Below are 27,890 nucleotides of genomic sequence, written 5' to 3'. Positions count from 1 at the left end.
CTAATAATAATACAGTCTGTGTTGGTTAAAAAAAAAAAAAAAAAAAAAGTTAAATTACGATTACCCCGACACCACGTGAACGCGCAGTACTTCCTGGTGGACGGGGCCGCTGCTCCGTGGTGTCGTAGTAAGTGAAGGCGGCCGAGCAGAAGCTGCAGGCGGCTGAGGGGAAGCTGCAGGCGGCCTCAGCGGAGAGAAGCGGCGCTAGTTTAACGCGGCGTGTGAAGGTTCAGCCTCGGCTGGAGTAAACATGGGCAGCACCGTGATGGAGTCCAACAAGCAGAGCGCCAAGAAGACGCAGAAGAAGCGGAGGAGTCTGCGGATCAACATGCCAGTGAGTAGGTGGAGTAGCGACTGGTTGAGCTTCTCGCTGTTTCTGGGTTTTAAAAAACAAACAAGCGGAAAAAAAAAAAAAAAAAGCTTGATTTGTGGTTGAACTTTTTGTGGAATCAGACCCGCGACTTTTAGCTGTTTGTAGCCTGTGCTCGCACGTGACGCACTAGAGGCGTGTGTGATTGACAGGTGTCTCTTCAATAAATGTTTATTTCCCACAAGAATGTTTGTGGGAAATAAACACAAAGCTAAAAACAGTCAACTGTATTTCTGGCCTGGAAAATATCGCGATTAAAAATGTTCGTATAAGTTGATATCGGTAAGTATCGCGATAGTTGTGATATTACTATTTCAGTTGTGGTTTGAAACTCTTCCTATGAGCAGAGAATGAGAAGCACTTGACCAACAGCAAAACATTTTATAAATCTGAGGTCGAGCAATTGTTTGTTGAGTATCACAAAATATGTTGTTGACTTTTGTTCTATTGTTACTGATTCAAATAATTATTGATATAGTGTTATCACCCTGTCCAGTTTAATTGTATGTGTGGACACTAAGCTTCTGTAAACATTGTCAATATGTCCGACATTAACCCTTGAATGTGACGTCATTGTAGTGTTGGCGATTGTCAATATCGTTGACCCGACTGTTGAGGCTGAAACTGACATAATTATTCATTACTTTACTAATTTTCTCATTGTGAGCTCTTAATAGGGCTGGGCTTTAAAATTTTAATTATTGCAATGTGATTTTCATCAGTAGCAATATAACAAAAGGCTCTGTATATCAATGTAATGCTAATTATACAAGCACAGTGAGGACGTATAACACATAACTTATCCACCTCAGTCTGTGTATATGACCTGTTCAGTCAGAAACCTCAAGATATTCATTGATTTGAGCAGCAGGAAATCATTTTCTGCCATAACATTATCAATTATTATTAACCAACTAATCAGTAAGATCCCTGCAGCTTTAGTAAACAAATAAGGTTCTCTCTCTCTTTATATATATATGTATTGACGTATTGTAAGGAAAAAGCAAACAACATGACCCAAAGAAAACATTTCAGAGGGACGACCTCGTCCAAACCAATGAGTCATGATTCATCACCGTCACTATACTTAGGATCTTGGTTTATTTGACTTCATTTCAGTCTGCAGCTCTGATTTACAATGGACTCTATTCATCAATGTGGGCAATTTGTGTCTGGGATTGTGTTTGTCTTTGCTCCACAAGCCTCCGAGCCTTGTGAACTGAATGGTATTACTGCACAGAAGAAGCTCTATTAAACACCCTGCTTTTCAAGGTTAAAACATCTCATGGGTATTGTGAGCACAGTTTGGTGGCAGCTAGTAGCATGATAGCAGCCCTCGTATATATTGTATGTGTGTGTAATGTGTATTATGGATAGCATACATCAGATCCACCTATGGAAGCTTAATCTCACATTGACTTCATATGAACTGTCTTTCATATTCGATCTCACATTGTTCATTATAATATCTAAGATTTTTGTTTGAAATGTGTATTGACTTCCTTGCTTGGGAATGCAACACTGATTTTGTGGCCAACCCTCCCATGTTGGATGTTGGGAGTGTTCCTCCAGGGTGTGATCCTCCCCGACCTCAACCTGGTGGAATCACTAAAGCAGCTGTGTTGAAGTGTCACAATGCAAGATTCGCTCTCGGCTATGTGTTTAAAGTGGACTGCAGACACCTAAGCCTTGGTATGGGGAAGGAGTGTGTTGCATTGTCTTTCAAAAGTTCCTGCTGTGGCGAAACATGTTTATCTGCAGGCAGCACTAGAAGCACTATTACAATCAGAACTTTCCCTCAAAGTGATTAAAAAGAGCACTATTGTCAGTTTTGTCTTCGGGGGTGTTTTGGCTAGCTGGCATTCATGTTACCTGTTATGGCTTGCCGTTTTGTTTCTCTGCTCTATTTCCTGGAAGCCATCTTCATCCTTGACACCCAGCTCTTTGTTTTTCTGTGCAGGACTTTGGTGCATTTACTTCACCACAAGTGGAGATGAGCAGCTCGACAAAAAGTGGCGCTCAGACGGTACAGAAATTATTTTTGTGTCATCATTTACTTGCTAATTGTTTGTTTTCCTCATACTGTCTTCCTCCCCACACATGATTTACCTCGTCTGTTTGTCTTTCAGCACACTTAGACTTGGATTTAAGAGAGCAAAATATTACACAAGGCCGTCTCCTGCCAGGCCTCAGTTGCTTGCAGTAACATTACGCCCACTGTGTCCAGACATAGCGAGATCACATGCAGGAATACAGGAAATTGATTTTTCTAAAAGAAAGTAGCCTCTTCCTTCTGTCTACTCTAATTCATATAAATAGGATTAACCCTTCGCCTTTTACTCGGCGACAGTCGGTCACTCAATTGTGACGTTTGTTTTTTAAGAGCTGATTGACATCCAGACAAAAATCTGCTTGTTGCTTCACTTGCCTTGACAAGCTCTTGCACAATGACAGAGTGAGAGTTGTTGGCAAACAGAGGAGATGGGTGTGTGCACACTCCCTTAGATCTGTCACAGGATTGGTTTAAAAATGTGCGTGTGGAGGAGGACCAGCCCTTAAACAAATACCATCCTGGGGCGATGTCATGATTTCACTCTGTGATCAATGAAGAAGACGACCGCAACCTAATTCTCAGCTAATTGTAGTTAAAATGGTATTTTATGAGGTAATAAGCTGCAACCAACAGAATGATTGTCTACTAGATCAGGGGTTCCCAAACTTATCAGCCTCTAACCTATAAAAATCACACACACACACTGTTTTTGGTCACAACAAGGTTATGGTTGGTGTTGTTGGTCCCGTTTATCCTCCTCCCAGCCTCTGACGTAGACGGCTCTTTCTTCAAAACCAGCGAAGACTTGGTTCCTCCCTGGAACCAGGTTTTTTTATGCCCGAGAGCCAGTTCTGTGGCTGGTGAAACACAAAGAACTTGTTTTAGTTTAGGCTCTGGGTCCGAATCGGCCCTGGAACTGCCTGGGTGGAATAGGGGCCTCATCAGTGTATCAAACAACTTTTAAAATTATTTTCATCCTGTATTGAAAATGGAAAAGAAAAAATACCTTGTATTTCTAGATTTTATAATGAAAATCAAATAGCCAATGGTTTCGTATTTTAATACCAGTTTCTGAAAGGAAAACTGAGTGATTCAAAAAGACCCATAACGATGCTCCCATTTGTTTTTGTAACATTGATGATTTATTTATTAATGTGTTTCCCTTCCTAGAGGTACAATGGTTCTTTTTGCACTTGCAGCTGATGCGTTTAGCTGAGTAGTTATTACTGTATACAGACTTTTACCTGCCGACACTGTTACCGAAACACTTGTGTTACATTTTACTGTTTGTGGTAAATATGAACCCTGAGCTACGGATCGGGGACATTTACAATGCTTCACTGTGTCAGAGCGCACAAATAGTTAATAGATTTGTTGATGGCATATCAGAGCAGGCTGTGGTGGGAGGAGGCTCTCAGTGTCTCCAGCTCAATTGTCTGACTTTTTTTGTTTTTTCTCTCTTGGTATCTGCACAGTCAATAAAGGAGGATTTATCTGCATGTTTACACGATACAGACCTCGAAAAGACAGAAAGACATAATAGAAAATAATGTCACTGATTGCCTGTTAGGTACACTGTTAAAAACCTGTGTTGAAGGTGATGTTGTTCACCGTGGTGGCCCATGAACGCACCACACAAACATAGGAGGAAATCCTATTTACAGGGAAAGGGGAAAATGCTGGATTTGTGTTTTTGTAATTTGTGTAAAGAATCATTTCAACGCTGAATTCATCACAAATTGTTGATATATATATTTTTTTTTTCAAACCAAACGGGTCAGATCATCACACCTTCTGGCTGCACTATCACAGATCTTAATGAAATTCACATTTCTCATGAGCAACATGTGGAACTGAAATGTCATGTCTCTCGGATCACAGTTAAGGGAGATATGGGCCAATGAAGGATGAACTTTTTGGGAAGATTCTGGGATTTTGTTTGATCATATCTCCTTTAATATGGGTCGTAGAGAAATGGTTATCTTATCATTTCAAAGCTCTTTAAGATCATTAAGATTTTAAGATCATTTTAAGGTCATTAAGATTCATTGAGTCCTGCGGCGGTGCAGCACAAAGATTTGACGATTTCACTCGAAATGACCCAGGTGGAAACTCTTGTGTCACAAACGTCTTTGGTTAAGAAAGACAGCGAATCAATATCGTTGGTTTTTCAGTAACTTTTATCTCCTTTCGTTGTTTAGAAACTAGATCATAAACAAACCTCCTCTGACTTTGCTCCCAGTTCTGTTGCAATGTAGCTGAATGTAAAAAAAAACGTGTGAAAAAGGAGAAGTGAACAGAATAGGAGCCACATCCATGAAAAGTGCAATTAGTTGCTTTCATTTCATAATAAATCTCTTAACAACTGCTCATTCAGCGAGGCCGTATGTTTTGGAATCATTATAGATCTGTTTGCCTAAATCTGCCTCCTCACTCTTTCCATCAGGGAGAGCGTCTCATTCGCTCAGCGAGCCCCAACACAGGAGTGTCTGCCAGGAGCCCGGCCAGCACCCCGCTGCCACCATGCCCTCAGTCTGCTCCAGTGCAATCGAAGATGAGCTCCGGTTCACCCAGAACCATCTTCCCCTACCCCAGCCACCAGAGCTCCCCGCCCAAGTCTCCCCGCCGCTTAAGCTTCAGTGGTATCTTCCGCTCGTCGTCCGGCTCAACACCTACAAGCATCAAGATCTTCTCTAGAACCAGAAGAGGTGAGTGGAAGATCACATTGCATTGACTGCCCAATCATGATGAACTCTCAGCTCGATGGAAACAGAGAGAAACTGCTGTAACAGCATTTAGGGAATCTGCTTCAATTGTCTGACAATTTACACATTCTAGTTAGAAAAAGAATAATTTGGAACGTGTATAAAACCTGACTGAGCTTATGAGATCAGATAAATGGCTGCGTTTGATAGAGCTCACATACCAACACATCATGTTGAACTTTTACAGTTGATCACATTGATCGTTGTAAACCCACTGCTTTATTTTTTGGTTTCCTACAAGCCAACATGGTTTAGATCCACGTCAGACAGATGGACGATTGCTGAGTGCAGACAGATGTTCCTTCATTATCATTTAACTTATTGATGTGAGTAACTTTATCCGAGACAAGGAAATGATTGGTTTTGTTTATTTTAAAAATCGAAGAGGGTTTTTTTTCATTGCTCATTTCCTCGCATCGAGCACTGCACTGCAGATCCAGTTTGATAGATTGAGTTACAGATTCGATGTCCCTCAGATGGGCATACAGCCATAGTACGTATCACTATTAAAACTCAGTTCCAAAATAATAGGAGAAATGTTGTGTTTTAGGAAGTGGAAATGAAACAAGGAAGAAAAAGGGGCCTTGTTTTCTCAGGAACAGGCCAATCAGGCAGATTTTCAGCTCTCCGTGTATTGTTGGGTGGATGATCATTACACAACAAAAACCAGCCTGTTCCACATGGCAACAGCCCCGTCCGGCCTCCACCAGGATGAGTCATATGTTTTTGGCCTCGTACACGCACTCATTCTTCACTGTTTCCTCGTGGAGTGTCGGTTTGGCAGTATTTAGTGGAATAGCTCTGTGAGGGCCAGGCCTCAAGCGTCAGCACACTCTGTCTACTCTGGAGATGATGGAAACCAAAGTAAAACACACCGACGCACACCAATGTGTGTACGGCCTTCTGCTGCCAGCTGCTCAGGATTACTAGTGACTGATGTGGTTTTGGACCAAACGTCTTCTCCAGTGGTTCACTGACTAATGATGTAGCTCTGAAGTGAATGGTGGCCAATGATCACATCAACAATCTATAAATGAATATCACACAGAAACAGAGAACAGCCCTTCTATTTTTTATTAGTGGGGTGTTTTTGTAGACACCCCAGTTTCACCACAAGGGTGTGCTGAAACCATAATCTTGATTAATAAATTGGTTTCAATATTTTTACAAACTACATTTTCACTTTTTTAATGTAAACAGGGGAGTTTTAGCTGACTTTTGCATATTATTCATGGATTATTGATTTTCACTCAGGTGCATTCACAACAACAACAATAATACAAATTATTATACTAATTAAATAATAAATAACTATCATGATAACAAAAATAATAATACACTTAAATTCTACATTTCTAACCTTTTAAAACACTGCTACAGGGCACATGTGCAGAAGTGAAAAATGTTATAGATGAGAACAGATTAAAAACAAGATCAAATAAAACATTATAAAGTGATTGAATTATACGGTGAGATCAGTCCTAGGAGAAAGCACACCTACAAAAATGTGTGTTAAAGAGAGATTTAAAAGAGCATAAGGAGTTTCCCAGATGGATCTCCTCAGGGAAAGAGACACCAAAGAGCCCTGACACAAAAGGCTCTTTGTCTTTATATTTGCTACAAATATGATAAGGATGCTGTTTAGCTGTTCTAAATATGAGTTTTCCTATCCCCTGGACATTGTCAGTCTCTCTCTGCTGAATGTAGAGCTCTCATATCCTTATCTGGAAGTGACCGGACTCTCAGGAGCTCCTCACACAACCGTGCAAGTTTTTTTTTTTTTTCCCCCCTCTCTCTGTTGCTACTGTGTTCTGTATGTTGTCAGTAAATAAAGGAACTGGGCAGTTTTGACGCAGTCCATACAAGGCCAGGGTGATTTTATATATATTTTTTGTCTAAGCTGGGGCAGAGCTTAACAAAACGCACCTTGAAGACATGGATGTGTTTTTGTAACCCTAAACAGTATCTGAAATCCTCTTAGATCTGAAACCTAGCAACCACCAATGCAAATGGAAGCACGGCGAGTATCACAGGATATTTGAGGTGAGCGGTTTCGTCACTGATATCTCAACTCCCCTAACTCATATTGGGCCATTGACCCACTGAGCAGACGGGAACACTTGCATAACATGTTAATTGAGATCTGTGCTGGACATGCTGTAGCTAATGTGAGCAGCAAAGTGCAGAGAGGGCCATCTGTTGAGGGCAGGGGAGGCTAGCGGTATTGAATGGAAGCTCTCTGATCAGCTGACAGAACATGGGATGTCCCCTCGCTGTCATCTGATGGGGGGGGCTGGCCTCTGCAGTCTTAAAGGTCAGGCCCCCAAAAGTCACGGACAGCTGACTGTACAAATGACGGAGCTGCAGGATTACCTGCCACGACTGCCAAAACCCCTCAGCAATTTATTTGTAATCCGTGATAATGGCTTGGCTCTGAATATAAGAAGAATTGAAAGTAGAGGAGTTTTTTTTTCAATTATTAATTCTTTCAGGGGAAACTTTGAATTTTACATTGTGTGAAGACGGAGAGAGACGGATGTGCTTGTGCTGTTTTTACTCTGGGGGAGGGAAAAGAGGGTGGACAGCAGAAGACATGGGGGTGGGGAATCGTGCAGCCCCAGCCAATCGCTGGCGTAACCTTCACAGACTGGCCTCCTTTTACAGGCTGCTGACACGGGTGCTATATTAAAGAGATGCCACCCACAGCTGCACCTGACAGTCTAAAGCACTGACACTGCTGAGCGAGAGAGGGTGGGGGGGGGAAGAAATGCTCTGCTCTGCCCCAGTTGTTATTTGGATCACTCACGAGCGGGACATTTCTCTGCTGCGGCTGTGTGGAATTTACAGCTTTCATTCTCTCTCAGAGTCTTTTCATACAGTACACTGCTTCCTGCTGCCTCTGCACTCTCTGGCCCGGCAGGAGGTTTTTTTCCTGAACATGCAAGCTTAGTGGTTGTCATATTCTGTTCCTAACCAAAACTGCTGTTTCAAAGAAAAAGTGAAGGTTTACGGAATAGCCGAATCATTTTTTCTCCTGAGGATTTATGTGAAATTAAGGACAATCACATGCCAGCTTCCAACTTTCTTGAAAGGACCAAACAGCCAAAGACAAACCACTCTGTCATTCTTGTGACTCATCTTAAGAGCCATCAGTTTTTGGATTTACTGCACACCGCCATTTCTGAACAACTTCCTCCGCTCGGAAATGGAGTGACTCTCCCTTCGAGCCGTCTCTGTGCCCCTTCTCGTGATGGTCAGATTCAGTTTTGAGTGCACAACCCGCTGTGTTCCATGAAGAGGTTTGGCAGCCTGAGGAGGAGCAAGAAGCGCAAGGAGCAAGATGGGTTAGGAGGGAGGCATCAGTCCGAGGCATCTTGTCTGTCGGGTAACCTGCTGTGCTTTTAGCCTTTATCTTGACAGTTTGCTTCATTCATCACCTGTTAATCTGGGGTTCAGATCTTTTAACAGCAACGTCTGCAGTTTTCCCTCTGCAGTCTGATAGTGCAGCTTTTTAACAACATTATGTTTAAAAGGTTTCATCAACAAACAAAGGGATGGCATCTTGAACATTGAGCTGAGGTCTAATGAGCCATAAGTGAAATAACTGTGTGGGCGTGCAGAGCCTTTCATTGTTGTTAATCAATGTTTGTTGTAGCCTCGGCTGCTCCATATAGTTTAGGTGTTGGTTACGTGGCTGGTGTAAAGTGACAGGCGACAGGCAGCTGGCCAAGTGGTAAAACTCTGCATGAGAGGTTTGCCATCACTTTGCTAAATGAATAACTATAGATGCATTCAAATCACTGCATATATCAAGCAATGTGCTTCATGCATCGCACTTAAAAATAAAATATTGCAGTTATTTAAATGCTGTAGCTGCAAAGTTAAAGTATTATTCTAGTCTTGTTACATTATACAGAATCTGAATGAACATGTCATTTAGTTTATTTTGTAGTAATACTCACGTTGGAGTAATTTATAGCCACAAGATTTGGTACATGTGAGTTCAGTGTCATTATTCTGTCCCATATCCAAAGGGAGTCTGTTCAGAATAGCTGCTCCATTTAAAAAAAAAAAAAACTTTATTAAAATAGACAGGAAGCGTTCCAGATCAACCACTAACACCTTGATTATTACAATAGATTTTTCTCTGGTCTTAATCAGAAAACCCTGAAATGATAGCAGTCTGTACAAAATTCAGCAGCTCAGCTTTTCACTACAACTAAGATATATGATTACATCACACTTGTTTTATCGTTTTTACATTTCCTCCCTGTTTATTTCAGGATTGATTTTTAAATTTACTTTTAAGGCTCTTCATGGCCTGGCCTAAGACTATACCTCTTATCTTTTAATTCCATATTTACTTTTGCACGGCCCCAAGGCTCTGGAATGAACTGCCTGGAATTAAGACTGTCTGATATGGTCTAGGTTAAAAACTTTTTCTGGTGTATTCCTAAATTTACCTGGGGTGCCAGGTTATTATTGTTCTACTATTATTATTACCATTATTATTTATGAAGTTCCTTGTGTATTTTAACCATTTGTTTCCTGTTGTGTAGCACTTTGTGTCGTTTAAAGTTATTATTACTGTTATCAGGAACAGTGACAGAAAACACAGATTCTAACAGAAAAGTCCCAACCACCAGAATAACTGGTTATTGTAAAGTGTTGGCTTGATGGGTGAAGCGCTGGGACGCGGTGTGAGGCGTTCAAGTGGCACTTTATCACAGTCTTCACAGCTCCTGATTTAGAGCTGCTCTGACCTCGGTGGAGTAGATGAGAGGAGCAGGGTCCTGTCATAGTGATGCACGTCTATATGTGGCTGTATAAGATGTATGGTTTATTGTAAAGCAATATACGGCCAGGTGACACCTTCGCTTAAATCATCAGTCCTCTGATCCAGAGCCTCTGTATACCACGAAGGCTGCAGCCATGTTGCTTATACTGCTCCCACACTTTTAGAGAAGCTGATATTAGGCAACAAGACCCTGGTTTGACTCCCGAACCATTTACTGCTTGTCATTCCTCTGCTCTCCTTCCCTGCATTTCCAATCTGTCTTCACTGTCCCTTCAAATACAGACACGCCCCCCTGTATTTTGTTGTTGACATTCACATGTGGTATTTCAGCCAATTAGAGGACACGTGTGTTTCTTAGCAACACTGTAAGTCACTTTGAATTGTGACTGCTCGTTCAAATGTTTTGCTACGATCCAGTTTGCACACGTATGTGATTTTGTGAACCTGAGGTGCTAAACCGTCACCAGTTTTTACTGAGAGCCTGTATTATGGCGCACCTAGCACAACAGTCTGAAACCCTTGTTATCTCCGCCATGGATTACCATGAAACTTGGTGTAAGGATGTGGATCAAGGAAGAACCTTTTGAAATTTGGTGCAGATCCAGGATTTAAAAATGTTTTTGAACATTGTGAGATTTTCAACATCTTCCTCAATTTCTCAGAGAATATTTTATGTGTCTCAATGAAAAATATCAGGTGTGTTTTAGGGCCTGATATTTATTTATGTGTGTAAGTGTGTGCAATTTGGTGCCGATCCAAAATAAAAATCTGGATCCAGTGAATTTTAGCATGATGTCAGAAGGGGGCTGTTGGGCCTTGGCAGAGCTCTCTGAGCTCTCTCAGTGCTATTCTAGTTGCTACTCAGGGTCACTGACTGGTTTCTATATCACACATTGCTTCATTATCTACACACAAGTTCTAAGCAGATCATAATATATCTTGTGCTACTGACCAGAGGTGACACTTTCCTTGGGCCTGTGTGTGCCTCTCTACTGCTGTGGCTAGTTTGATGACACATGAGTCATTGCATGTATGGAAACTGCAGTTACATCTCTACTCCGAAATGTTATATCAGGTCCTGTAAAGGTTTTTTTTAATGTAATGCATGTAAAGTTTGACGCACTGCTTAAAGCAAGGCATCCATTTCCTGTTTCCTCTGTGGTGTCTATAGCTGCCCCCTATCAAACAGGCTCAGGAGAGGGCTCCCAGTCCTGCTGTTATCTCCTCCTGTGGAATGTGCCACAACAGCGTGGCTAAAATAAGAAGGCTACGCGGCGGAAGCGGGGCGCACCAAAGAGGGCCAGTGCACGCCAACTAAATGTCAAGAGATAATATGGAGTGCACTTGGACAGGCCAAGGAACATGGTCTCACAACACACAGGGCTTCATTTAAAAAGAAAACAACTTATATTATGAAAGTTTATTTCTAGACATTAGGTGATGTTACTGCACTGACTGACATGGGGACTGAGGAGTCATGATCTCAGTTTGGTACATATGACTGAGGCAAGTGGGATGATTCACTGAAACTGTCTGAGGTATTTTCATTCAGGACGCTTCATGTGACATTTACATACTTTTGACTTTACTGTGTTGGACATTTAAATACGACAAAAGTAAACTCTGACGGTGGAGGATTTGTAATGTGAACCGTTTGCTCCACATCATCCATGTCCCTCGTTGCCTGCAGCCTTAGAAATATGTCAGTGAGGTGGAGCCAGGGGCAGCGTGAGTGTCGCATGTCAAGTCATCATGGGTAAGATTGTGGCATCTGATGTGAAAGAGTATGTGTGTGTGTGGCTGTCATGTGAACGACACCTTCACTGGTACAATGTCACAGGACGAGCTGCGTCACAGACAGCTGACTGCTACCATGGTGCTCACGATGTAATCGGACTATTCATTGTGGAGGGAAAGATAAACTGCATGATGAACCGTTTTTCTGTTTCCACATTTTTAGACAATATTCCATAGATTTTTCATTTAAGCAGTCAGAGGGATGCAGATGTCAACCTGCCACAGGGAAAATTAAAGCCTTGAGTTCGCAATTAAATATAATCACTCACCTAATTAATGCATTTCTTAAAAATAGGGAAACTTCTGTTGAATCTGTTTGCTATTTTGTAATCTTGTGATTTCTTTCAAGGGTTTTAAAATGTACTACTTCTTTATCATCCATATTTTATTTTCAGAACACGCAGCCAATTTGTCGCACTAAAAATTTAATGAGGTCCCACCCGCAGAGACGTAACAGGAGCTGTCACCGGTCGGCCTTTGCCTCCTGATCCCACACAGGAATAAACCCACCTCTTCCTTAACGGCTGCAGGATCACGTAGCACGAAATGTCTAAGAGCAAATGTGGAAATCAAAAGTGGATTAACAACAATGAAAGGCTCTGCACACCCACACAGTTATTTCACTTATGGCTCATTAGACCTCAGCTCAGGATGAGGGGGGAATCTGTGCTGTGATTACATTCCTACACAGTCGTCAGGTAACAGGAAACATAAGTGTGACTGAATCATGGATGTTTAGGGCTTTTTTAATTGAACTTTTGTGTTTTAACTACTTAAAATGACTTTGCCTCTTACTTAAATGTAATATTCATTGATTATATGTGAACTTCATTACGTTTCATCTAAATTTTACTTCGAGCCTGAACGACTTTGATTAAAATCAACCGATACCCGTCTTTCACTACAGCATCTATGATAGCTGATATAAAAACTTTTATTTTACAGAATAAACAATGCAAGAAAAGATGTGCATTTATGTTTATATTTTATTTATTATCTTAATTAAAGTTTTATATATTTGATTGGATTTTCTTTTATTCATACTTAGTTATGAAAAGCTGATGGTTAAACTATTAATAATAGTAGATGCACATAGATGCACTGTATCAAAGCACTTTGAGTGGTCATCAGGAAGAGAACAGCACTGTATAAACACAGACCATTTATAATAACATCATTATAGGAATCACTGGCAATATATCGGCCAATGGGTCAATATGAGAAGTGTTTAAATTCTAATATCTGCATCAGCCCCCGACAGCCCACATCATCCAGGCTCTGCTATTAAGTACCAGTCTGTAATTCCTTCGACAGCACAATCCAGCCTGTGTATAAGTTGTTCGCGTGGAGATTTGCAATTGAGATAAAGTTTTGATTGCCTTTCAAACACACGGGTAGGAAGTAATAACAGAAACTGCTTATTGTAGTACAGCCTCATACTAATGACAGAAGTATCGGGTATGTTTTTCTTTTGAAAACTTAAATATGATGCCTTTAATACATCTCTCAAAGGCGACTCATACTGCTGATGTGATTCGTTAGCTAATTTAGCAGTTAACAGACTGCATCACAGCGACAGGCTGTGGGTTTATCTGTGGTATCTGTGTTTTTCGACCGTCAGGCCCTGATGGATCAGATATGCATTCCTTCTCTGTTATAGCATGTGACAGCACTGATGCTATCTGCAGCAGCCACAACTTCAGCACCTCAGCCTCACCAGCTACACCTATTAACAAGGTCGATCCACTGTTATTTTTTTACACTTCTCAGTGTCGATGTCATTATTTTTCTTAAATTGGTAAAAATCTTCCTTCATGAGTGCATGCATCAGTTCATTCAACCTCTCCGGACTCCGCTCGCTCTCTTTCTCTATCTCCCTCTCTCATGACCACTCACACTTTGTCATACTACACATTCGTCAACGAAGAGATCATTTGGTCCTCACAAACACAAATCAGATATCTTTATTTGTATAAACAGCAGGGAAGTGAGTTCCGATCACTAGTGGTCGCAGGGGACACAATCAGGACGCATTTTAATTCCAGTTGTGAAGAAATGTACCTGCTGTCCAGCGCCAGAGAGAAACAACAGTTGAGGTGTTCATGTTCCATCTTTTTATCTCTGTCCACAGCCTCTGGACTCTCAACACCACCCACCACCCCAACCCAGGTGGCCAGCCAGCCTGTGTTCACCCAGGAGGCCCAGGCGAGCGGGCCCAGCCCCGAGCGCCTGGAGCCGAGGTCCAGATCCCGCTCCCACTCCACACCTGCAGACACAGGACAGCGTCTCTTCCTCCCTTCCGCTAAACCCCCGATCCCTTCCTCAAGCCCTGTGCCAGCTTACTCTACCTCACAACAAGTAAGTCATGACGAAAGAGAAAGTCACTGTTTTTAAGAAGTTGTTTAAATTGCAACGCCTCTCTATTTTAAGAATTTGTGTGAGGACAGCTCATTCGCTGCATGTGATCTCTGTGGCTGTGACATAGTCTTAATAAGATGTGACTTCTTGCTCGGGTTAGAGATAGATTAGGTTAGATTGCATCCTTCATGGCTTCACACAGTTTTCTTTCGATGTTTATGATGTAGCCAGATTCCCCATCACAAGATCACTTAGGAGAGTTCACAAGTAATGACTTTACTGTCCTGGAGCTCAGAAATAACTTATGTATCCAAGTATTTTAATATTTGTAGCTTTTACTGAAAAAAGAAAAAAAATCTTTGCACATTTTCTGAACATATGATCAGACTTGGGTCATGGGATGTTGAAGCTAAAAAAGGATTTTTCCTTTGTGGCTACATAAAAGTGGCCTAACATGTGTCTATGAGTCATGTGCTGTTTTACAGTGCTGAGTCAGAAGGGTTTATTTCACAGGAGCAGAAAGTATGGATGATGCAAATCTCTTTTATTCAAGCTATACTTCAGCATGAGGTCATGTCAAGAGATTTGTGTTTGCACCATTTGCTCTGAGCTTCAGCGGCAAGACCGAAGGTGTAAATATTGTTTCGGCAACAAGGAAAAATCTCAACTAGCGAAATGTCGGCAAAGCAGCCGCACAGTCAGCTGCAAATCACAGCTGATAACAAATCTAGTCTTTGTCACAAGACAGTTTATTAGGATTCAGCGATCTGAGTCAGGATGTGATAGCAGGTATCCTGCAGTTGGTGAGGAATGACTTCATGACTGACCGTGCAGATTTAATGAATAATTATCTGCAGCACTGTCTCGACCTGTCTGCTGAGGGATTGTGGGTTCTAGCCTCAGAAGGTAAATCAATATTTCATCACCAGCAGTGTATACTGTTGATATTAACACCACAGGACTTGTGATTGTGGTTTAGGACAGGTCGGCGCACGTCAGCCTGTCACTGCCCCCTCCTCCTTTATCATACACATAAAGAAAGTTGATCGTGTGGTTTACTCTATACCGAATCTTAAAATTCAAAAGCAATCCATTTAATGGATTTGTGAACGTCTGCTTCCCTGGAGTTTGCTGTGGGACCTCGGCAGACTGCGTCGCCTGCTGTGCTGCAGCACGGTGAGATTTATGAAAGTGCAGGAGTAGTTCTTTGGCAAAAGAAGTGCTGCGTCACCGTCGCAGGGACTGTTTCACATCCCAGAGCAGGTACGCAGGCTTTCTCACACTGCTGCAGTGGCTTTGTTGTGAACACACCAGCAAAGTGGGAACTGAGGAAAATCATATATCAACAAATGCACTTTGAGTATTCAAATCTCTCAACATGACACAGCACATTTCACGCTGTGCAGCCTGAGCGATGCAAATAAAACACTCGCACATTCGACATTTCTTCGTGCTGCTGCTGGGACTCTGGTGTTGATGTCAGCCATGTTGCTGGTTTTGTCAGATGAAACAAAGTGTGAAGATGTGACAAGGCATCCCCAGCTTCTTGCTGCTTAGCAACCAGAGGGATTTCCTAATATGGCGAAGCACCCCTCTGCATGGAGGGGCGTGTCCACAGCGCGTGGAGCTTCCTGCTTGTGTTTAAACCAGCCCCTGTTCTGCATGTGACACTTTATTTACCTGCAGCTGAGTGTTGTTCGGTGGATTGTTGTTTAAACAGTGAGTGTTGGTGGTTTATTGGAGTGGGTGACGTGCGTGTGGTGGTTGTTTGAGCAGCGTGCACGCGTCAGATCTCCCTCTACTGCAGCAAATGGATCAGGACTGTTCCACTCCCAGTTTGAAGGGGTGTGTGCTCTGACGACAACCTGTCGCTGAAGTTGCAGCTCCGTGTTTTTGGCTCGTCGCTCGTTCGCACGTGTCCGATCTCGATGCGCTTTTCCGTGACACGCTAAACTCTGCGGGCGCGGGACGTGTGCGCGTGTCCCCGTGGTTACTCTCTGCGTTGTTCGCCTCCTCGGTCCGTGTGATCGGTGCCGCCGGGGGAAAGTCTCCTCACGCTCGTGCTCACTCACAATTTACAGCAAAGTTTGTTTTAGTCGCGTGTTGTCGAGAGGATTCACCGCAAACTTCTGCTCTGTGTCTCTGTCTCAGGTGTCCGGGTTATTCGAAGGCATGCTGGAGAAACTTGAACTGGATGATGAAGGTGAGTGCGATCATCTGCTGCTCTTTGTTGTCACTGCCTCCACCGACACAGGCTTCAGAAGAAGATTGGTCCTCCACTGGTGTAGTAAGAATGGAAATAATAATACTATATATGATTAAAAGTTGAAATATGTTCTAAATCAATATAAAGATGTGGATGAGGGTCGTGCATTTTCTCCAATTCTTTGTAAAATGCTTTGAAAGGGTGATCAGGGTGTCATGGGCGTGATGTCAGCAGTTTAATCCAAATGACAAATATCTAGATTTAAAGACCGTGTGATGGAACGATTCATTCTGTGTGAGTGAGTGATCCTCTACTGCGTTTTCTAAAATTGTACAGGAAAGTACTGTATCAGGTGAAAAGACAAGGGACTGTTCAAGATGTGACACGAGACAGAAATGAGTTGCATGAAGCTTATGAGAACTTATAATACACCTGTTGAAGATGAGGTCAGAAACCTGTGTAATGCTGGAGAGACTGAGAATGAAAGTTTTGGCAGGGCAGTCATGGAATATCAATAATTATTGCTATTTAATTTTAATCAAAGTTAAAAATATATTGATACATTCCTTTAGCAAGCACAGTGATACAGGTATGACACATAATTGATTTATAATTCAGTTTTATATATGTGCGATGCTGTTAGTGTATACATTTCTTAATTTATTTGATTTATAAAATGTTTTGCTGTTTGCCAAGAGTTAAAAATACTTGAAATGTGGTGTTTATTGTGATAGCTATCGTGATCATTATGAAAATGTTTTATCTTGATATCATTTTATCCTGGTCATCAACATATTGCAGTTTGCCTATGAAATTATTATTTGACCCATCATTTGTCTGTAAAATATAAAAACACAATGTCCTGTCTTGTTATTTAATAAGATGCGAAGATGTGAAACAACTTTTATTTTCTTTCCTGCATCTGGCCTCTCAAATCATGAATTTTTACTATAATGTGAATCAATGAGAGTGGCACATCTTAACATTCACTGACCTTGGACAAGCAGTTTCCTCTTTTTACTTTATTTACTAACTAAATCATCATTTCACTTTCTACAAATCATCAATCTGCTCAGCGTTCGTCGTGGGAAAAATGATTGTAATCTTCAAAGTGCTGTGTTCTTCTTCTTCCATCCATGTTTTTCCACTGTTTCCGTGCTTGTTGTTGCTCAGAGAGGAGTATAATTATCAGTGAGATGGAACAGTGAAGTGGCAGTAAGTGGTTCAGAGCAATAATGGTTGTTTAGCCTCTGAGAGTGTGTTTTGTTTCCCGGCTCATTATATTTTCCTTGTGAGATTTCACCTTCCTCTAAAAGTATTTTCCTGCCTCTTTTCTTTCTTTCTCCCAGCTGCTGAACCTGAGAGTGATATTTACATGCGCTTTATGAAATCCCACAAGTGCTATGACATTGTCCCCACGAGCTCCAAGCTGGTTGTGTTTGACACTGCACTGCAAGTAAGTTCTGATGTCTTTGTAATTGCAATTGTCCGTTTGATTGTAAGCAGGATTATGCAAAAACTGCTTGACGGATTTAAAACAGAACTCGGTGGAAGGATGTGGTGTGGGTCAGGGAAGAAGTCATATAACTTTGGTGCGGATCTGGATCAGGGGGCAGATCCAGGAATTTTGTATCACTTTCTTTAAAGGTACAGTGTGTAGAACTTAGTGACATCTAGGGGTGAAGGTGCGTGTTGTGGCTGAATACCCCTCACCTCACCCTCCCCTTCTTATGAAAGAGAACCAGTGTAAACCTTCAGTTTCCATAAAAACTCTGTCCGGTCTGAACTACTGTTAAAAACATGGCCCCCCATGTAAATATAAATTATTTAAATGTAAACGGCCCCTTCTGGGGTAAAGAAAACAACAATTCATACAATTTTGATGAAACACACTAGTGAAAACATCTTGAGGATTATTTTATATCCAATTTGTGCCAATAGATCCCTTCACCTTTACAGTGAAAACAAGGACTAAAAGTAAGAATGTAAAAACAAGCTTACATGATGTTGAGTTTGCAGCTTGTCTTGAGAACTGAAAGAACCTGAGTTAATGTTACACTCAAATAAAATAAGCAGGATTGTTCAGCCTGGGAGCAGTTTGTCATAAATCTGTTAAACAGTAATCCATTAGTGGTCTGAAGGCTTTGATGTGTAGATCTTCAACCACTAAATCCACTGGACAGTCGAGAGTAAAAGAAATACTAAAACCAGCGTGAAGCCATCCAGACTTTACTCTGCACTTCAAGAAAAGATCATTTTCTACCCTTGGGAATGAGTCGGGAACAGAGAACGTCATTGAAAGTTGATGGCTGCAATTAAAGATTATTTTTGAGTAGACATTAATTTGTTTGTTCAGTGAGTATCTTAAAATATCTCACATGGGCAAGTTTTTTGTATAATCCAGCTTTGTTTCCTTTCAAATGTTGCTTGACAGGTTAAGAAAGCGTTCTTCGCCTTGGTAGCAAACGGTGTGCGAGCTGCCCCGCTATGGGACACAGAGAAGCAAAGCTTTGTGGGTAAGAACCATGAAAAATGCCAGAAAATGTACTTTATGATCTTTAGGTCTTTTCCTATCACACACTGACAGGAAATATACTGTTTTATAGAAGTTTCTATATTTTTAAGCGTGGGGATGGAATGCTTCCCTGGTTAACAGTTTTCTAGCTTAATTAAATTTGTACTACTAGTATTTGGGCCAAATTAGATATAATATGTAACAATTCTTCATTAAAATATCTACGAACAACTAGACCTTTGTTATGTATATAGTTTACTTGTGTATATTTACAATGTTTCCAACAATGTTCACACCCAGAGAAATCCTCATTTCAGTTTCGTCGCCTTTTTAAATTCGTCTTATCCACTTTGTCCGTCTCTGCTGTGACATCAGACGCAAACAACGCATGACAAAGGAAAAACACTTTGCTAACCTGTTTGCCAGTCTGCAGTTTTTTCCTTCTGTTGTTTGTAACGTGTATACAACTATGATCCATTACCTCTTCTCCATAAACATGATTTTCACCCAAGTCACGTCAGGTAGATTTTCATCAGCAATGGTGGTTAAGACAACAACTCCCATGATCCCACGCTGCTTCACGACATCATCAAACTAGTTATTTTATTATTTTGATTGAGAGACCCCTACCAGCCGAAGTTACATGTCTTATGTTTAAAATTCAATGGGAAATTTACAAGCAAGAATATGTTTATATGTTTTCTTATTTGTTCTATAGATTCCACGATAATTAGATCTCAGAATTCAGTCAACATCATTTTGATCCATTAAAGTCTAATAAAGGCAGAATTACTGGGTTAATACTCTAGTTGAGAGATGGAAAATATCCTGGCTGTGGAGGCGCACTATCGCTAAATCAACACAGGCAGTGCTGTGTATTAACGGCGCTGGTCATGGGCTAGTGGAGCATGATGCTATATTGAGCAGAAGTCATTAGAGCTGTCATAAACCATTAGGCACAGCAATGACTCCTCTGTATTGACCCTCGCTCAGACAGGTTGGAGGGAAAAAAAAAAAGCTCTGCAGCTTCTCAGAAAAGTAAACCTCCTGTTAGTGTCAAAATCCAAACCAACGGTGGATTAGCTTTGTTGTGCTGTGTGGAGTTTATTGCAAGTCGGGCCTGTGATGAATAATGAATGTCCAGTCAGCGAGAGGCTAAAGCAGAGGGGGGGGGTCAGTGATGTGTTGTTTGAACCACACCCTTGTAAGCGCTGTCTCTTCTACGCAATTGCACAACGCCTGCGGGCACGATGGCGCTGTGTGTGTGTGTTGTGTATAGATTAAGTGTGTTTCACTGCTCGTTTCCATTGCAGGAATGCTGACCATCACAGATTTCATCATCATACTACACAGATACTATAAGTCACCAATGGTACGTCCTCTTCACACATTTGCCTCTTGTCACATCGAGGATTTCTCCGTTTTTTTTTTTAAACGTTTTGGTTTTGTGTGTCAGGTGCAAATTTATGAATTAGAGGAACACAAGCTGGAGACGTGGAGAGGTAAGTGTCTTTTATCAGTGTTTTTAAAACCGAATTTAAAATACAAAAAGAAAACTAAAGTTTCTTTCTTGTGACACAGAGGTTTACCTTCAAGCAACGTTCAAACCTCTGGTCAACATATCGCCTGATGCAAGGTACGTGTCTGACTGCGGATGATGGAATCTGCCTTTGGTTTGTCTTCGTCAGCTGATTTTATTGTTATTGTGCCGCCTCTAACCGGCCGTTGTCTTTGTTGTGTTCGCAGCCTTTTCGATGCAGTGTACACCCTCATCAAAAACAAAATTCACCGCCTGCCTGTCATCGACCCCGTCACAGGGAACGCACTTTATATTCTCACACACAAGAGGATCCTCAAGTTCCTCCAGCTCTTTGTGAGTTCATCTCAGTCGCAGTTCAATAGTGTGAAGCCTCCACAAACAAACATCACAGTGAAGTTACACCTAAGTAGGACTGTTCTGCCTGTTTTAAAAAAAATGCTTTACTTCCTGAAGGAAACATCATTTCTCTTCCTGCTTTCGATGCCTGTTTGCCCCCATGTGGTCAATGTGGGAATTGCTCAAATATCCTTTTACCCTGATGAACCAGAACAGCGATCTCATTCAATGTCCCCTTGTGTTTCTGTGCGTGTCCCAGATGTGTGAAATGCCAAAGCCAGCTTTCATGAAGCAGACTCTCGGTGAGCTCGGCATCGGTACGTACCATGAAATCGCGTTCATCCACCCGGACACGCCCATAATCAAAGCACTCAACATCTTCGTGGAGAAACGAGTGTCTGCTTTGCCTGTGGTGGATGATTCTGGTAAGATCAAAAACACATGTACTGACACTATATACTCTATTAATAAATACTGAATGAACGTTCATATTCTTTGTTTTCTTTCAGGCAAAGTTGTGGATATTTACTCCAAGTTTGATGTGATTGTGAGTTGAATTTTCCCATTTTTCAATTAGAGACAAAATACCAAATATTAGAGGCTGCTCTGTGATTCACTGTCTTACTTTTATTTATTCTTATGCTTATTCATGTTTTTAGAACTTGGCTGCTGAGAAGGCGTACAACAACCTGGACATCACAGTGACGCAGGCTCTGAAACATCGCTCTCAGTACTTCGAAGGAGTCATGAAATGCCATAAAATGGAAACATTGGAGACCATTGTGGATAGAATAGTCAAAGCTGAAGTGAGACACACTCGCAGTACATGCATTAGGAAATTGGCTGAAATAACTCACTACAGAACCCATTTTGTAGTGCACTCCAGCTGTATAATGAGAATTTGTAGATTCACAGTATCCCACAATGCATTGTGAAAAGTAGTGTACAACTTATCACTAACCGAGCAATACCTACCATCATGCTTTGCGCTGGATTAAAGAAAAATGGGCGTGTGATTTAAGCCCTGATTTCACATCTGATTCCTTTAACAAGTTCAAACTTTGTGTTTTATGTAATGTAACATTAGCAGCTTGCTTCCCTGTGCCTTGATGCATATAATCCATCCTCCAAGAAAGTTTGCAAAACACTGTACGTCCAGACTTTCTCTTTTATTCTGGGTCCACTCAGTTATTTCACATGTTAAACAGACCCAGGACCTGCGTTAATAGAACGGGACCCTACCCAGACCTGACTGAGTGAATAAAACATGGATCCAAACCTGTACATGAGTCATATCAACCTTTGGACCTGCGAAGGCTTCTAATCTGAATGAAAAGCCTCAGCTGTCACTCAGAAGAAAGGCAGCGGTACAGAGAAGCCTTACAGTTGTAGCAGACATTTAATACTTTCTATTTATTCATGTGGGGAAATTTGTTTACTTTACTATGAACCAACCAACGTTGATATGGCACAGAAACATTTCTGAGCTCATTATATAGTCCTCTTCATAGAACCCTCTGCACAGTGAGGAGGGAGGAGTGAATGAGGGATTGCTTTGGCACACAACCATCGCTTTACAACTAATATTTATTGAATCTGTATTTTTTAGGTGCATCGGTTGGTGGTGGTGGACGAGCGTTCCAGCATCGAGGGCATCGTCTCCCTGTCGGACATCCTCCAGGCCCTAGTGCTCAGCCCTGCAGGTATAGATGCTCAGCATTGCTAGCACCACCTCCCCCTTCTGTCCTGGACCCTGAGCTCTCTCCCCCCCAACCTGCCCTCTAACTTTGCCCCAGGTAGGAAACGCACTTGTTTTGCTGGCGGCTGCCTGTGAGGAGGCACGGTGTCCGTCCTGCTGGATGCCTCTGTGTGGGGATTTTTTGAGATGAAGAGTCGGGGCTAACTGACCGAAATCCGCTGCTAGTTTATAAACAAAGTCACGAATTTATCTCCACCTGATGCATTGAAAAATACTTTAAAGTGGACACGGTAGTTGTTTTTCCAATGTACGGTGGCTTAGAATAGAATGGATTAGTTTGGTATGAGATTGAGAGAAACAGATTTTCACATATAGTGCAGAAATATACATTTTTAATTCTCTAGATCTGAACGCCGCCATTTTGTGAATTCGGAACCAGAGTCAGGTAGGCAGGAGCGATCAGGGGATGGAGCCACAGTAGTGATGTCCTGCTGATACATGCACTTGCTATGCTATTCTCCTTATCTTTATTTAAAACTGCAGCCTTTCAATTTGACAGCAGGACTAGATTTCACATTCAGATTTTGTAATGCTTTTACTCGAACCCCGTTCATACCCCCGTTTGCGCTTAGATTTCCTGAGCTCCAGCTTCAGCTCCAGCTTCAGCTCCAGCTTCAGCTCCAGCTTCAGCTCCCCTCAGCTCACACTCCTTCTCTGCGCAAGTGAAACGTCTGCTCTCGGATATTTCCTCTTCTGGTTAGTGCAGATCATATTCAGCAATCCTTTAACATCAGAGGGTAAATTAAAGAATATTGTGTCAGATGAAGTTTAAACAGCGAGAATTTAGTTTGCTTTAGATTTGCCCCCAAAAGCTGTTGACATGGTGGGATGACCTGTTACCTACCTCTGTTCATGACACAGGATGAGTCCATGGTTACCACAATACACTTGAGGTTCACTTACAATCATGCTCTTTAAACCAACTGCAAAATAGAGAATATTTGCACAGTGGTTTGAATCATAAATGTGAGGTTTGAATGTGCACTGAAGTGCAGAGGCTTTACATATTATACATTCTGCTCTGTTTCGCCAGTAGCAAGCTTCACTTTGATGTGAATGTTTTGTGTTGATATGCTTGAAAGCAACATTTAAAAGAAAAAAACAGATGCTTGCATAATTTTGGTGAATTTTAGCGTTGGAGGCTGCTGTGTTCAAACTGTAACTCCATCAGAGCCCTAAATAAAACATGACGCACAAGTGTTAACCGTCCACACTGTTTTCACTGGCATGTTTTTATCATGGTATGTTTATATCCTGATTTATATATTTTTGCATTAACACAACCTCTGGAAAAGAATCTGCTGCAGCTTCTCACTGGCTCTAAACCAAGTCCAGTGGGGCAGCAGTTAAAAGCTTCAAATAGAATGAGAAATCTTGTTTTTGAAAGCAGGAAGCTCCATTTAAACGTCTACATGTCTGACATGTCGTCCAGATTAAAAGCTGGCAAAATTATGCCTCCTTCTGCTTTCATGGACTAAGATACTGCTGCTTGTACCCCCTCAGAGATGAGGTGTTAAATAAAGTCGTCAAAACTTAATAGAAACAGATTTGTGAAAATAAATGTACGACGTATGAAAACGTTTTCAGAGGAGGATGTCTGCAGAATTGGGTCCAGACTTTCGCCTGGGTTTGCCTTTCACACAAGAACAATGCAGCAGGAGATTCTTCACTCAGATGCATGCACAACACAGAAATCTCCAGAACGTTCAGGTGAGGGGTGGCTCAGCATCCAGGAGGCAGGACGTACAATCACGTGTGTTTGTTGGCCCTAATCCCAAAAAGCTCTCTTGACATCTTCGCCGGTGTCTTCTACATGTATGGCACAGATGTTTCATCCTGAGATATTTGTTTTAGTATTGTTTCTTCATCCAGAGATTCTCCAGAGATCTTACTAGGGGTCTGGCCTGGAGAAGCCTCTCACTCTGATACTTGCGTTCTCACATACAACCACTCTGGAAAATGTCAGGAGGTTATCTGGAGTTCAGTGCATGTCTGGAAGCAGCTTAGGTCTAAATAGACACATGATGGTTTGAGACGCCGCAGTGAGATCCTGCAGCAGAGGTCGAAATACGCATCATCAACGATGAAAAGATATAAACTAAGTAATTCTGCTTATTCCACAGTTTGCTTTTTCTCTGTCATTTCCTAACTTTGTGCTCTTCCCTCCATCTTGCCAGATGCCTGTAAGGAGGAGAGCCTGACCGTGTATGAGGGAGGAAGCGTCAGCAGGAGCGGAGACATGGTGGAAGTAAATAAGTCTGAAGGTTGAGGAAGCGTGTGGCCGAGCGGAGCCGGTCTGAAGGTCCCAAAGAGAAAGTGAGAGAGAGAGAAAGACGCCTGCTGCAGCTGTTGCACTATAGAGGCTTGGAAACCAAAGAGCTAGACAGCTGAGTGAAGTGGACTCCCTGCACTGACGATTGATTTTCAGAGTTTTGTGGTTTGAACACTGATCAGATGCACACACACACACACACACACACACACACACACACACATTTACACATAGAGAGATACATTGTGGTTTCCTACCGGGGTAACGTCGAGACAGGTTCACATGAAATAGGGCTTCGTACGCAGAATCACACGTCTCTGCAGGAAAACACTCTTCTCCCTTTGTGTTTTCACTGCTGAAAGGTTAACAGTCACAGGTGCAGCTTTTAGTGTGGTCGAAAGTGATTTGCCCGTGCCAACATGGAGCGCTCGAAGCCCAGTCTTTATTTGTGCCTTTTGGTTGCCCTGCCCACAGGTTCAATTAATGTTGTCGGAACGGTGCAATGATTTGTCATTTAGAAGAAGCGGTTGCAGTACAGATGTGTAATATTAGGAGTAGTTGGCAAAATATACCTTCTTCTTCTTTTTCAAAGTAAAACTCTCCTGTATAAGTTTCCATTTTCAAACTAAAACGCAAAACCATGTCCGAAGACCTTACTCTGAAAATAATCCGGAATAAAATCTACGTCATTGTGACACAGATGCAGCGTTCAGAGGCAAATTCAGCTGTACGCTAACGATGAGTGAGTTCATCTCATTCTTTTCACATCAGTAGCGATTAAGAGTCACTGAGACTTAAAGGTTCATATTTGAAAATGACGAGACTGAAAACGTGCTGTTTAGATGTTTAAAACATTTCTTTTCCGTGGTTTTGTTGCTTCAGATAATCTTTTACTCGAAGCGACCGGGTGTTCTCAGCTGTAGCTCGACAGGACTCATCTCCATATACGACTGTAAATAGGATTTTTGTTTTGTTTGGTTTTTTTGGGGGGGAAACATGTCACAGAAAGCTTTATTTTTATGAACGTGTCAACATGTTTAAAGAGACTGCAGTTTTAATGTTATTTTTGTAAATATATTGTGGCAATATGTCCAGTTCTAAGAGAATTTGTATCTGATCAACATGTACTGTAAATGTACAAGCATGAGAAACCTACACTTCAGCAGTATGAATGTTCCTTGTTTTACTTTTTCTATTTTTCTGCCTGCAGAAAAATAAATGGACACTGAATGTACTTTAAAGCTGCGTTCATTCTGTTTCTTCACCGTGGACACAAACCCAGCAGTTCTTTCAGAGACACATCATCCTGTGGAGATGTGAGGTGTGTTTCAAGGGAAGAATTCATGATCCTGGAGTTTGAAGTTTCATCTCTCTCTTCCTTATGTCTCAACGACAGCCAGGCTCTTTGTTTTTCGGCTTGTGCTTCTCCACTGTTCTTGTTGAAGTGATATTTAAAGAACGCCTTGACGGAATTTCTTCAAATCTGGTACAAACATTCAGTTATTTTCCTGGAGATCCAGTCAGTCATTTATGTGTGGGCTATTTATTTATTACTATTAAGAATCTCTTGTGATTTATTTGTCTCTTGTTGACTCATTTTCAACCACTCACGACTCATGGTGGGAAACTGAGGCAACAAAAAGCAATAGATGTCACCTGTAACAGAGCACATCAACAAAAAGAAAATGTCTGATAGAGAGGAAGGGAGCAGTAAAGAACTGTAATGATGATCGAAGTATTGCCAATAATGGTAGTATATGTCAGTGGGCACAGAGTACTTAAGTACTCTACAATTTTTTCATGCTAAGTGCAGAAGAGAAACCTTGCGCGCTTGTGTTCTGACTTGATATATGCATCTTAAAATTGAGCTGAAACAATAATTTTCCTTTTAAACAAATCATCAGACATTCATTGATGTATGATTGTAATTTAGATTAGAATCTGACCATGTTTAGAATGAACACCGGCCTTTTCATGTTTGTATGTGTGCTAAATGTCTGGACTGTCAGTTTGTATTTGACATTAAATTGTTTTAATTTCCTCAGTGGAGCTTCAAACAAATAATCTGTATCTGTTTGATGCTGATCAATGGATCACAGACATGATTTGTAGTTTTTCTCTCCCCACGCCTGCTCTCCTGCTGATTACCAGAGGATGTGGAGATTTGGATGCACGTCTTGCACAGTTCTTTAAACATTTCTGTTGAATGCCTCATCAGACCACAGATGGCCATGCAGTGCAGTTATTATCACCAAAGCTGGGAGCTGTTGAGCTTTAGGCCCTGGAGCCTTTTCTCCTCCTGGCATCCTGCCCTGAGGATATTTTCGAGCAGGGATAGGCAACCATGTGCCAGAGTGCGTGCTGGGGGAAAAGGCTGTTTTTTTTTTTTTTATTCAAACAAGCGCTGCAGCAGCTGAAAGTTCATCCTCTCTATATATATTAAGATGAACGTGCTTGGTGCAAATCAGCTGTCGAGACTCTTGCTGCTTGTCAGACTCGGTTGCTGGTGTTTTTGGTTCTTGTTGGATCATTTGTGTTGTGCAAAGCAGCCACAAGGTGTCACTGTAGCACACAGTTGAAGCAGGGAGAGCATTGAACCACAGACTCTTTAAAAACCAAAATCAGTTTCCAATCAGTTTTTTTTTTCTCCATCTTGTGGTGATTAGTACTAACCACTTCTTCACTGAAAATTTAAATCCCAATAAGAGATTAATGCTGTGCTTTTCTTGACCTCTTTCAAGGAAATGGGCAGATTTCAGAGGGAAGTTTTTAATGTGGTAAAGCTGCTAAATGAGGCAGAAGCGCACCGTGCATGGATCTGATGGACTTCCAAATGAGGGAGAAAAGTGGACCAGACTTACCCCCAGACAATCCGCTTTGATCAGACAATCTCCCCTGTGATAGCCACGGCTGGGAAAGCCTCCTCTACACCTTGTAGCCCTAAAGCAGAAAAGGCAGGAGGGCCTCACCCTCCTCCTCTCCCCCTCTCCTTGCTGCCCATCTCGCCCTCTTTCTTCACACATCCACACCCACACTGGACTCTCTTTTGAAAGTGGAGGGCTTGATTTAAAATTCCTCTTCAGACCGTGTCATGCATTTTATATGCATGGCGAGCAGGGGA

At 41.7% G+C, this 27,890-nt stretch overlaps 1 protein-coding gene across 9 annotated transcripts; it reads left to right on the top strand.

The window, feature by feature from the left end:
• The first annotated feature begins 83 nt into the window (after positions 1 to 83).
• LOC109640188 (5'-AMP-activated protein kinase subunit gamma-1-like) lies at positions 84 to 26,010 on the top strand. Of its 9 annotated transcripts, none has more exons than XM_069511162.1 (17): positions 84 to 334; positions 2,331 to 2,396; positions 4,870 to 5,131; positions 13,915 to 14,141; positions 16,293 to 16,344; positions 17,697 to 17,803; positions 18,782 to 18,863; positions 20,176 to 20,234; positions 20,319 to 20,364; positions 20,444 to 20,498; positions 20,609 to 20,735; positions 20,998 to 21,163; positions 21,248 to 21,285; positions 21,398 to 21,544; positions 22,348 to 22,441; positions 24,085 to 24,207; positions 24,675 to 26,010. In XM_069511162.1, the coding sequence occupies exons 1-17, from the start codon at positions 251 to 253 to the stop codon at positions 24,764 to 24,766; spliced, it is 1,827 nt and encodes a 608-aa protein (XP_069367263.1). In that variant the 5' UTR covers positions 84 to 250; the 3' UTR covers positions 24,767 to 26,010. The 9 variants fall into 9 exon arrangements, 7 of the variants coding, with proteins under 7 accessions (XP_069367263.1, XP_069367266.1, XP_069367264.1 ...); XR_011238759.1 differs by having other exon boundaries at positions 94 to 334; positions 22,348 to 22,534; positions 24,675 to 24,756; XM_069511164.1 differs by having other exon boundaries at positions 114 to 338.
• Positions 26,011 to 27,890: the final 1,880 nt, after the last annotated feature.

Source organism: Paralichthys olivaceus, chromosome 16, assembly GCF_024713975.1.
Source record: "Paralichthys olivaceus isolate ysfri-2021 chromosome 16, ASM2471397v2, whole genome shotgun sequence".
Lineage (NCBI taxonomy): Eukaryota > Metazoa > Chordata > Actinopteri > Pleuronectiformes > Paralichthyidae > Paralichthys > Paralichthys olivaceus.
This window is presented reverse-complemented; position numbering and strand designations above follow the sequence as displayed.

Coding starts and splice junctions, on each gene's coding strand:
- LOC109640188 (XM_069511162.1), top strand. CDS start 251: ATGGGCAGCACCGTGATGGAGTCCAACAAGCAGAGCGCCAAGAAGACG. Junction 21,286..21,397: donor ACTCCAAGTTTGATGTGATT/GTGAGTTGAATT, acceptor TCATGTTTTTAG/AACTTGGCTGCTGAGAAGGC. Junction 21,545..22,347: donor ATAGAATAGTCAAAGCTGAA/GTGAGACACACT, acceptor TGTATTTTTTAG/GTGCATCGGTTGGTGGTGGT.